This window comes from Heterodontus francisci, chromosome 25, assembly GCF_036365525.1.
Source record: "Heterodontus francisci isolate sHetFra1 chromosome 25, sHetFra1.hap1, whole genome shotgun sequence".
Taxonomy (NCBI): Eukaryota; Metazoa; Chordata; class Chondrichthyes; order Heterodontiformes; family Heterodontidae; genus Heterodontus; species Heterodontus francisci.
In genome coordinates, this window is record NC_090395.1 from 54,745,510 (window position 1) to 54,758,450 (window position 12,941).

The 12,941-nt window shown below is 43.5% G+C and overlaps 1 protein-coding gene across 1 annotated transcript in view; it reads right to left on the bottom strand.

The window, feature by feature from the left end:
- elapor1 (endosome-lysosome associated apoptosis and autophagy regulator 1) overlaps nt 1-12,941 on the bottom strand; it is a 105,896-nt gene that overhangs the window by 46,620 nt on the left and 46,335 nt on the right. Inside the window, exons 8-9 of the mRNA XM_068057700.1 lie at nt 12,548-12,636; nt 3,830-4,010 (exon numbers count right to left, since the gene is read on the bottom strand). Of these exons, the coding sequence (XP_067913801.1) occupies nt 3,830-4,010; nt 12,548-12,636 (270 nt within the window). The remainder of the gene's footprint in view (nt 1-3,829; nt 4,011-12,547; nt 12,637-12,941) is intronic.

Sequence of the window (12,941 nt, forward strand, 5' to 3'; positions counted from 1 at the left end):
TCAGGAGTGTGATGGAATACTCTCCACTTGCCTGGATGGGTGCAGCTCTCCAACAACACTCAAGAACACGACACCATCCAGGACGATTGATTGGCACCCCATCTACAAACATTCACTCCCTCCACCACCGACGCACAGTGGCAGCAGTGTGTACCATCTACAAGATGCACTGCAGCAATGCACCAAGGCTCCTTAGACAGCACCTTCCAAACCCGCGACCTCTACCACCGCGAAGGACAAGGGCAGCAAATGCGTGGGAACACCACCACCTGCAAGTTCCCCTCCAAGTCACACACCATCCTGACTTGGAACTATATCGCCGTTCCTTCACTGTCGCTGGGTTAAAATCCTGGAACTCCCTACCTAACAGCATTGTGAATATACCTACCCCAAATGGACTGCAGCAGTTCAAGAAGGCATCTCACCACCACCTTCTCAAGGGCAATTAGGAATGGGCAATAAATGCTGGCATAGCCAGTGACGCCCACACCCCATGAATGAATAAAAAAATAAATAAATAATTCAGGGCTGGGTACAAAATTGCTAAAACTCACTCAACTAATTCCAAAATTCAATGAGGAAAATGTAGAGGCATTTTTTGTGTCTTTTGAGAAACTGGCAAGACAACTAAGATGGCCAGCTGAGACCTGGTCTCACTTACTACAAAGCAAGCTAACTGGAAAAGCCCATGAGGTTTATTCCCTGTTGCCAGATGAAAGTTCAAATAATGAGCTGACCAAAAATGCTATCCTGGGGTTTAAGATTAAGTTTTAATAAAATTTCGCTTTTCTTCTTTAAACCTAAGAAAGCCTGTTTGTGCTCGTTTCTTTACCTTATAATTGAAAAGCAGTGAACAAGGATTCACCAAGGGGAGCTAAAAACACTATGTTTAAAAATAAAAACCCTGTTACAGCAAGACCAGGTGAAGGCTGAAAGGGAACCCAAGACCTCTTTCTCACCTGGTCATAACAGTGCCCCTTCCTAATTGATAACAAAGTGTGATTAATTTTTATTCAGCCACTAATCTTGCAAGAAAAAGTAGCTGTGAGTATAAAGGGGTGATCTCTGCTTTCTACTGCTTTGCTAAAATTAGTGAAGAAGGAAAATGCAGCCCCAAATCTTTAAGGCATACGAAAATAGTTTCAACAATCAAACATGGTATGAGTTATTTTGGTACTTGTGTATTGTAAACATACCCACATTTTGACATTGTGCAAGTGTTTTTGGCACCAGTCACTGTATAATTTTACTATGGCCAATGTAAATTTCCCTGCTTACTCAACATGCTGAAGCTTAATACTTGAAGGAAATTATTAAAATAATAGTGACTCACAGCGGAATTGTTTGCAATATAGAAGTTCAGGGTTTAGTACTAAGGGCTGAAGCACTGCCTCTTGTTCAAACTACTAAAGATTTAGTGTCATGAGAAAGAAAAGCAGTAATGAAGGAGAAAAGATCGAGAGGTGTACAAACAGACATTATGTGCAAGCTTTTTTTTTCAGCTCATTACTGCTGGAAAGTAAGGCTGCAGATGCAAAAATCGTCTGGACCTGCATAACTGAGAATTCAGATCAGAGAATACTCAAAGAATGAGTTATGAGACCAATGTCAGCAGATAGCATCCTGTTGCTTGGAGGTTGCAGCAGGTGTAATATAACTGCAGCAAAACAAAGGAACACAAAGGAACACAGGAACAGAAGTAGGCGTTTCAGCCCTGCAATACTGCTCCGCTCTTCAATTAGATCATGGCTGATCTGTGCCGGTCTCTGTTTCATTTTCCTTGGTACCCTTACCCAAAAAAAAAATCTATCTCAGTCTTGAAAATTTCAATTGGCACAGCATCCACAGCCAACAGTGCCCAGATGATCCAATGGATGCTATGGGAACTTTATAAACTTATTTTTGACTCATTTTCAAGGTGTGAGAGAAGTGTTGCCTCCAATTGTTCTTTGAACAAAATGAGCTGCCCAGGGAAGAAAGTGTTGTACATGTTCCCAAGCAGCATTCACTGAGCTCAACACAAGTTCAGTTATGGTCTGCCAGCTGCATGCTGTACTGTAGTATAACTGCAATCTAATTTCTTCCTAGGTAATAGAATAGAACAATTTTCTGCCTAGCTTTTTCTGTTCCTAATGGATTTCCCCTCATATAATTACTTTCAAAATACCAATGAGAAAACCCATAGAATTCCTTTCAAGTTGAAGGCTTGAAGTAATGACTAATAGTCATTGTACTCAAATTTATTTTTGCCACTATATTAGAAGCAGATAACTTAATTGACAATTTTGGCTTAAGTGTACAGCAGAGCTAAACTCCTGCACTGCTGCACCTCAATAGTCTTTGGTCTTATGCTGGGGAATAATTGAACCCTATTTGACTGCAGAGAAAAAGATAACCTAATAGTGTTTGTGACAAAATCAATGTTGTTTTTTGGAAAAGGCAGGAAATGCCATGCCCACCATTTGGGATCTTTCCATAGTAGAAGGATCTCTGCTGAATGTTCCATGACTGTGCTATGGAGGCCTTGAGATCTAGTCACCAAAAGGCTGTTTGATCAAGGTTTAATATGCTGGAGATCAGATGGAGATGGCCTCACTGTCCTCATCTCTGCCTGCAGGTCTGCTTCTACACAGTATAAGCCAAGGCTGTGCCCAGCAAATGGGGCATGGATGGAGCAAGTGCAGATAAGGCTGCTGCCTGATGGACTGATGCTACATTCTGCTCACCCAACTCAACTGGTAGTACTTGCTCAAGAAAGCAGCCAGGACCAAGCAGGTAACCACAGCAAAGTAGGTTGCGGGGTCATCTCGTGACCCAACACAAGGAAGCTCATCTCAACCCCCATCAGCAGTCAGCAAAGCGTAGCACATAGAAGCAGCACAATTAGGTACTACAACACACAAAATAGACAGTCGCCAAGGGAAAGTATTGATCCAAAACCACTAGCCACTTACATACAAGTGAGGGAATTAAAATGTTATTGTAACAAAAACAAGAAATGCTGGAATCACTCAGCAGGTCTGGCAGCATCTGTGGAAAGAGAAGCAGAGTTAACGTTTCGGGTCAGTGACCCTTCTTCGGAACTCGAGTTCCGAAGAAGGGTCACTGACCCGAAACGTTAACTCTGCTTCTCTTTCCACAGATGCTGCCAGACCTGCTGAGTGATTCCAGCATTTCTTGTTTTTGTTTCAGATTTCCAGCATCCGCAGTATTTTGCTATTAAAATGTTATTGTACTTTGTTTCAGATGTGTCCAGCTAGTTTTTATCTGATAATGAAGAACAAGAACCTTGCATTTGTACAGAACCTTTAATGTAGAAAAAACGAGGTTCACCAAAGCATCCTAGTCTCAGTGTCTTCTTCACAAACAGGCTTGGAGATTTCTCTAACACTACCCAGAGGCACAAGCAAAAAAAACACACAAATGCTGTCAAAGAAGGAGGTAATAAGAGAAATGACAAAAGTTTTGTCAAAGAGGTGGGTTTTAAGGAGTATCTTAAAGGAGGGAGAGGAGAGGGAGGTGGCATGGCAGAGGGGTTTAGGAAGAGAATTACAGAGCGTGGAGTCGAGGCAAAGGTTCTCAAACAGTATCTGAGCCAATTACTCATGGATCCAATTTATTTTCTTAAGTAGTAAATTCCTAAATCATAATGCGGTCAGCTTGCATGGATTTTTAACTCAATTCAGTCCTTTACTTCTAACAGGTAAAATTATGCTAACTGCATCACACTCTTTAGGAAGCTTTGTAATGTCACAAGGCCTTTTGCACAAGGTACATTTCATGCATCCTTGACTAAAATATATCTCAGAAAAGAATGCATTAATTTTACCATTAGATCCATCTGAGTAAAAGCCATATTCACAAGGCTGACAGCCAGTACCATTGACCTGGACAAAACCTGGGTTACAAGGCTGACATGGTTTCCTGGCTCCTGAAGCAGGAAGTTTCACTGCTCCCTTTGAATCTTCACTGCAGAGTTTGGGTTCAATCCATTTGTACATGATCTGAGTCTGGAAGATCAAACAACAGAGAAGGAAGAAAGTTAGCTTTAGTATCTCGGGCCTTAAATCTAATCAACCTAAACAAAAAACTTAAAGTAAACGGAAGATATAATATTATAAAAGCAAAATACTGCGGATGCTGGAAATCTGAAACAAAAACAAGAAATGCTGGAATCACTCAGCAGGTCTGGCAGCATCTGTGGAAAGAGAAGCAGAGTTAACGTTTCGGGTCAGTGACCCTTCTTCGGAACACAAAGATGTGTGGAAGATATAATATTGTTTCTTTTGTTTTGTTCAAATGTTTGCTTCTCGAGTTGTTGTTAATGTTCAGCAATTTGCATTTTGAGATAAAGGGTTTTATTTTTGCTAAATGGTTGTAGTTATCAAAGTGCATTAATGCTGCAAATGGAATGCCTTTCCAATATTAGTACTCATTAAACATTCCCAAATCTGGTACCTGCAGCCCAGATTTAGAATAAAGCTCCCTGTATTCCACCTGGGTGTGGTAATCCAATCATTGTTATCCCTCTTAACTACTAACTGTCCTTCAGGCCTTTCTGAGCAGCATTGTTAATTTGTAGGTGCTTTTGTGTTGTGGTTTCCCCCAGCCCTTCAGAAGTTAGGTAGACATGCTAATTCATATAAAATCTTTGTAGCAGGCAGAGGGAAGGGATTTTCACTATATTCGTCCAGGCTGGATTTGAATTCTTGGTCAAAGTAAATTTAAAGTGGGGTTGCCATGGAGATGGACCTAAAGAAGCAGCAGTGAGGTGGAAACCAACTTTGGAAAGCCCCTGAAAGATACTGGAATCAATTTTTCAACTGCTTCACAAAGTATTAATCGCCTTAAAATGGGGTCAGTTGCATTGTTGCTCTGTTAATCTAAAAAAGTGTGCATAGTTCACATCTGGAGTAAATAAAGACATCTCTTTTTGATGTCAATCTAAGTTTACTATTCAAAATATCCAAACAGTGGCATTGATTTTAACTTCTGTGTGACCAACTGGCAGAGTGCATCCCCCATTCGCCCACATTCAAAGCGATGAAATGATCGCAATTTTAAGGCCCTGGCATCGTCTACATTAGGCTGATGAACTGCGTGTTCTATTCCAGAAAGCCAGTTGGTGAAGGATAGTACTGCCGTTAACTTTTACTCATTCTTACATTTATTTACAGAGTGAAGCATTACAAGCATACACCACCATTTTGGAAGGGGCCGTCTGCTGGGTGTCCAAAGTTCCTACCTGTTTCTTCAAGTACGCAAACCTGAGTCCAATGATGTAAATGGAGCTCTGATTGCCATTTTATGTTGAGCCTGTACTGTACAGATTCTGATCAGTTCAATGAGTGAGGAAGCTGAAGAGACCCAACCTACTCTGGGCACCACAAAATTAATCTGAACCTTTGCCACTGCAAGATTGTCCCACAATTGTAATCTTGCCCCTCCCCAGAACTTTCTTTGCTGTGGATGAGGAGGCCCATTTGACACCCCACAGTATTAATTGTATATCAATTGGGTTTAATTATATGCAGTTGGGGGGCAATAATTGGGGTTTCACTTGAGCACATATAGGAGGCACTTATTGAAACTGTGGTGTGGTTGAGTTAGGAGGTGTATGCTTATAATGTTTCACTTGGTAAATAAATGTAAGAATGAGTAAAAATTAACTGCAGTACTATCCTTCACCAACTGGCTTTCTGGAATAGAACATGCAGTTCATCAGCCTAATGTAGATGATTCCAGGGCTTTAAAATTGCAACCATTTCATCGCTTCGAATGTGGGTGAATGAGGGATGCACTCTGCCAGTTGGTCACACAGAAGTTAAAATCAATGCCACTGTTTGGATATCTTGAATAGTAAATTTAGGTTGACATTGAAAAGAGATGTCTTTCTTTATTTACTCTGGATGTGAACTATTTACACATTTTTTCTCTCTCTCTTTCACACAAACATTCATACACTAGAATAGATTTATAGGTCCTGGTTTATTTCAGTTTGGCTAAATTCTAGTGCAAATCTATTCAGATCTTTTTTCTCAATCATCTCCCACCACAGCTTTTGCTTGGTGTATGGAGCTAGTCAAATGCTGGGTTTGGGGAAGGTATTATAAAATTGTGGTGGAAGCAAAATTTAAAGGAAAGGTACTGCGTTGAGAGGCAAAATTCGTACAGCCAAGACTGAAAAGGAATGGGCAGAAAGTGAAGGGAAAGTAAATCTAATGGAGGGAGTTTTAGCCCTCTCCCCTCCAGGATGGGCAGGAGAGGGGCAGGGGGTTAAATGCTTGAAAATGGGAAACACAACCCCAACCCATCGCAAACACACCAACTTCCAGTTTAACAGGGACTGGCTGGGGGTTGGTGAAACAATCTGCTCAGATTCTAGCAGCCATGCATACTTAATGGCCATGAGCAAGTTTTCCCAGGGCTTGGAAAATCTGGCAGCTGAAGGGAGGTGAGAACTGCCAGATCAGGCAAGTAAATGCTTTTTCAGTACTGTTTGTGGGCTAGAAGGAGAAGGAATGCTTCCCCTCGGCCCCCTGATCTCACCTACTCTGATCTACCTCCCTCTCAGATCAGCCAGCCCCAAACCTCCGCAATCTAATCTCTCACTTCAATTATCGGGTGCCCCCCCCCCCCCCCCCCCACCCCCAACCCTCCCCATCAAATGCCTCATCCCCAAGATCAACCGATTCCCTCGTGGTACATTGTCTCACCCCATGTGACCTCTCTCCCTCCTATTCAGTCCCTGGCTGCGGTATTGCACAGCTGGCTATCATGCCCAGCAGCCAGCCAGCCTTTCAATCCTTTCAGGTCCGAAGAAGGGTCACTGACCCGAAACGTTAACTGTGCTTCTCTTTCCACAGATGCTGCCAGACCTGCTGAGTGATTCCAGCATTTCTTGTTTTTGTTTCAGCCTTTCAATCCGACTGGTTGTTGTATGGGAAACGGAGTAAAAAAAATTCAAGAGAGATTGTGCTGGGGGAACATTTCTCAAATATTTGGGTATCCTGGTCACTAACATTCATCACAACTCTCTCCCCACCTCCCTATAAATAGCAGGGCCAATGTATCAGTCTCAGCTCAGCAGTAGCAATCTGGCTCTCTGAATCAGAAACTTGTGGGTTCAAGCCAGGACTTGATCATATAGTCTCGGCTGACACTTTCGTGGAGGGTTGAGAGTGTCTGAATTAGAATTAGAATTAGAATATTACAGCGCAGTACAGGCCCTTCGGCCCTCGATGTTGCGCCGAGCTGTGAAACCATCTGACCTACACTATTCCATTTTCATCCATGTGTCTATCCAATGTCCACTTAAATGCCCTTAAAGTTGGAGAATCTACTACTGCTGCAGGCAGGGCATTCCACGCCCTTACTACTCTCTGAGTAAAGAAACTACCTCTCACATCTGTCCTATATCTATCACCCCTCAACTTGAAGCTATGTCCCCTCGTGTTTGCCATCACCATCCGAGGAAAAAGACGCTCACTATCCACCCTATCTAACCCTCTGATTATCTTATATGTCTCTATTAAGTCACCTCTCCTCCTCCTTCTCTCCAACGAAAACAACCTCAAGTCCCTCAGCCTTTCTTCGTAAGACCTTCCCTCCATACCAGGCAACATCCTAGTAAATCTCCTCTGCACCCTTTCCATAGCTTCCACATCCTTTCTATAATGCGGTGACCAGAACTGCACGCAATACTCCAGGTGCGGTCTCACCAGAGTCTTGTACAGCTGCAGCATGACCTCGTGGCTCCGAAACTCGACCCCCCTACTAATAAAAGCTAACACACCATATGCCTTCTTGACAGCCCTATTAACCTGGTTAGCAACCTTCAGGGATTTATGCACCTGGACACCAAGATCTCTCTGCTCATCTACACTAACAAGAATCTTCCCATTAGCCCAGTACTCTGCATTCCTGTTACTCCTTCCAAAGTGAATCACCTCACACTTTTCCGCATTAAACTCCATTTGCCATCTCTCAGCCCAGCTCTGCAGCCTATCTATGTCTCTCTGTACCCTGCAACATCCTTCGGCACTATCCACAACTCCACCGACCTTAGTGTCATCTGCAAATTTACTAACCCACCCTTCTACACCCTCTTCCAGGTCATTTATAAAAATGACAAACAGCAATGGCCCCAAAACAGATCCTTGCGGTACACCACTAGTAACTAAACTCCAGGATGAACATTTGCCATCAACCACCACCCTCTGTCTTCTTTCAGCTAGCCAATTTCTGATCCAAAGCTCTAAATCACATTCAACCCCATACTTCCGTATTTTCTGCAATAGCCTACCGTGGGGAACCTTATCAAACGCCTTACTGAAATCCATATACACCACATCCACTGCTTTACCCTCATCCACCTGTTTGGTCACCTTCTCGAAAAACTCAATAAGGTTTGTGAGGCACGACCTACCCGTCACAAAACCGTGCTGACTATCTCTAGTGTACTTATTCTTTTCAAGATGATTATAAATCCTGTCTCTTATAACCTTTTCCAACATTTTACCCACAACCGAAGTGAGGCTCACAGGTCTATAATTACCAGGGCTGTCTCTACTCCCCTTCTTGAACAAGGGGACAACATTTGCAATCCTCCAGTCTTCCGGCACTATTCCTGTCGACAATGACGACATGAAGATCAAGGACAAAGGCTCTGCAATCTCCTCCCTAGCTTCCCAGAGAATCCTAGGATAAATCCCATCTGGCCCAGGGGACTTATCTATTTTCCCACTTTCCAAAATTGCTAACACCTCCTCCTTGTGAACCTCAATCCCATCTAGCTTCGTAGCCTGAATCTCAGTATTCTCAACAACATTTTCTTTCTCTACTGTAAATACTGACGCAAAATATTCATTTAACACTTCCCCTATCTCCTCTGATTCCACACACAACTTCCCACTACTATCCTTGATTGGCCCTAATCTAACTCTAGTCATTCTTTTATTCCTGATATACCTATAGAAAGCCTTAGGGTTTTCCCTGATCCGATCCACCAATGACCTCTCGTGTCCTCTCCTTGCTCTTCTTAGCTCTCCCTTTAGATCCTTCCTGGCTAGCTTGTAGCTCTCAAGCGCCCTAACTGAGCCTTCACGTCTCATCCTAACATAAGCCTTCTTCTTCCTCTTGACAAGCGCTTCAACTTCTTTAGTAAACCACGGCTCCCTCGCACGACAACTTCCTCCCTGCCTCACAGGTACATACTTATCAAGGACACGCAGTAGCTGCTCCTTGAATAAGCTCCACATTTCGATTGTTCCCATCCCCTGCAGTTTCCTTCCCCATCCTACGCATCCTAAATCTTGCCTAATCGCATCATAATTTCCTTTCCCCCAGTTATAATTCTTGCCCTGCGGTATATACCTGTCCCTGCCCATCGCTAAGGTAAACCTAACCGAATTGTGATCACTGTCACCAAAGTGCTCACCTACATCTAAATCTAACACCTGGCCGGGTTCATTTCCCAGTACCAAATCCAATGTGGCATCGCCCCTGGTTGGCCTGTCTACATACTGTGTCAGAAAACCCTCCTGCACACACTGGACAAAAACTGACCCATCTAAAGTACTCGAACTATAGTATTTCCAGTCGATATTTGGAAAGTTAAAGTCCCCCATAACAACTACCCTGTTACTCTCACCCCTGTCGAGAATCATCTTCGCTATCCTTTCCTCTACATCTCTGGAACTATTCGGAGGTCTATAAAAGACTCCCAACAGGGTAACCTCACCTCTACTGTTTCTAACCTCAGCCCATACTACCTCAGTAGACGAGTCCTCATACGTCCTTTCTGTCGCTGTAATACTCTCCTTGATTAACAATGCCACACCCCCCACTCTTTTACCATCTTCTCTGTTCTTACTGAAACATCTAAATCCCGGAATCTGCAACATCCATTCCTGCCCCTGCTCTACCCATGTCTCCGAAATGGCCACTACATCGAGATCCCAGGTACCAACCCATGCTGCAAGCTCACCCACCTTATTCCGGATGCTCCTGGCGTTGAAATAGACACACTTTAAACCAGGTTCTTGCTTGCCAGTGCCCTCTTGCTTCCTTGTAACCATATCCCTGACCTCACTACTCTCAACATCCTGTACACTGGCACTACAATTTGGGTTCCCATTCCCCTGCTGAATTAGTTTAAACCCCCCCGAAGAGCACTAGCAAACCTCCCCCCCAGGATATTGGTACCCCTCTGGTTCAGGTGAAGACCATCCTGTTTGTAGAGGTCCCACCTACCCCAGAAAGAGCCCCAATTATCCAGGAAACCAAATCCCTCCCTCCTGCACCATCCCTGCAGCCACGTGTTCAACTCCTCTCTCTCCCTATTCCTCGCTTCGCTATCACGTGGCACGGGCAACAACCCAGAGATAACAATTCTGTTTGTTCTTGCTCTAAGCTTCCACCCTAGCTCCCTAAATTTCTGTCTTAAATCCCCATCTCTCTTCCTACCTATGTCGTTGGTGTCTATGTGGACCACGACTTGGGGCTGCTCCCCCTCCCCATTAAGGATCCCAAAAACACGATCCGAGACATCACGAACCCTGGCACCTGGGAGGCAACATACCAACCGTGAGTCTCTCTCGTTCCCACAGAACCTCCTATCTGTTCCCCTAACTATGGAGTCCCCAATGACTAATATTCTGCTCCTCTTCCCCCTTCCCTTCTGAGCAACAGGGACAGACTCTGTGCCAGATATCTGTACCCCATTGCTTACCCCTGGTAAGTCGTCCCCCGCAACAGTATCCAAAACGGTATACCTGTTGTTGAGGGAAACAGCCACAGGGGATCCCTGCACTGCCTGCTGGTTTCCTCTCCTTCCCCTGACGGTAACCCATCTACCTACTTCTTTTACCTGAGGTGTGACTACGTCCCCATCACTCCTCTCAATAACCTCCTCCGCCTCCCGAATGATCCGAAGTTCATCCAGCTCCAGCTCCAGTTCCCTAACGCGGTTCTCGAGGAGCTGGAGTTGGGTGCACTTCCCACAGATGCAGTCAGCAGGGACACTCTTGGCGACCCTTACCTCCCACATTCTGCAGGAGGAACATACAACTGCCTTAATCTCCATTCCCACTATTCCAAATTCCCAAAAAATCTACTGAAGAACCAAAAAAACAAAAAGTCAAAACTTGTTAGGTTATCAATCCAACGGACAGAACTTCCCAAATAAAAAGTTTACCTTATCAACACACCAGAGTCCTTTTTTTTTGGTTAGAGGAGGAGGGTGGGTGGGAGACACTACACGTGTAGTGTCTCGGGTACAGCCACCACACAAATATATACCCTTTTCCTTACCCAGCAGTCCCCTGGTCCTCCGAAAACAAAAGGGAATTCACTTTTAAACTTAAGCTGAAATTGACTTCTCAGCTGTAAGCCCGTTCATGCACCTCCGTTGCTATCAACGCTGCAGTCACCGAAACTAAAAGAAAGAGATTCTAAACCACACAAATATATACCCTTTTCCTTACCCAGCAGTCCCCTGGTCCTCCGAAAACAAAAGGGAATTCACTTTTAAACTTACGCTGAAATTGACTTCTCAGCTGTAAGCCCGTTCACGCACCTCTGTTGCTATCAACGCTGCAGTCACCGAAACTAAAAGAAAGAGATTCTAAACCACACAAATATATATACCCTTTTCCTTACCCAGCAGTCCCCTGGTCCTCCGAAAACAAAAGGGAATTCACTTTTAAACTTAAGCTGAAATTGACTTCTCAGCTGTAAGCCCGTTCACGCACCTCCGTTGCTATCAACGCTGCAGTCACCGAAACTAAAAGAAAGAGATTCTAAACCACACAAATATATACCCTTTTCCTTACCCAGCAGTCCCCTGGTCCTCCGAAAACAAAAGGGAATTCACTTTTAAACTTACGCTGAAATTGACTTCTCAGCTGTAAGCCCGTTCACGCACCTCTGTTGCTATCAACGCTGCAGTCACCGAAACTAAAAGAAAGAGATTCTAAACCACACAAATATATACCCTTTTCCTTACCCAGCAGTCCCCTGGTCCTCCGAAAACAAAAGGGAATTCACTTTTAAACTTACGCTGAAATTGACTTCTCAGCTGTAAGCCCGTTCACGCACCTCTGTTGCTATCAACGCTGCAGTCACCGAAACTAAAAGAAAGAGATTCTAAACCACACAAATATATACCCTTTTCCTTACCCAGCAGTCCCCTGGTCCTCCGAAAACAAAAGGGAAGAGTCATTAAACCACCAGTCTGCCCCATTTTTTACACAGGCTCTGCACTGTCCAGTCACATTGGAGTTTGCGATGCAGATTGGGCATGTGGTAAGCCTTAGGCCATCACATTTGATAATTCGGAGAGCCAGTGCTTGATGCACATCAGTGAAACAAGCACATCGAATTATCAGTCTGACGTTATCAATGCATATTCCTAAGAGAGTAACTTTTAAAGGCTTTTTAAAAATTTAGTACATTTAAGTAAGTTGTAGTATTTATGCAAGGTTGCTTGATGTGGAAAATTTTGTAAGGTCTGTTTAAACCCACAAATTCTATGTAAGAGAATTACCTTTCCTTCAAAATCACATGGTGTATGTGTGGAGAAGTAGTCCTTCTCTGAGCATGGATGTCGTGTTTTGCATGTTCCTGAACCAGGCTCTGAATCAAAAAAGACAAAAATAGATAAATGTCGTAGAATCTAATCTTGACAAATAACCCCCCAAAAAAATTACAATCTAGAACAGATCAGATTATTTTTGGTACAAATATACTTGAAAAGCGAGCAAGCAAATACAGAGATAATTTTGAACCATTTTATTCATCACACTTTGGGTTTAAATTTAGAACAGTAACAGCAGGAGCATTAGTTCACATGACACATGGGAAAAACATTACAAAGAAACTGCAAATATTCACAGCAGATACAACCATTTGTTTTGTTGCCTTCTTGGTTAATGTGACTG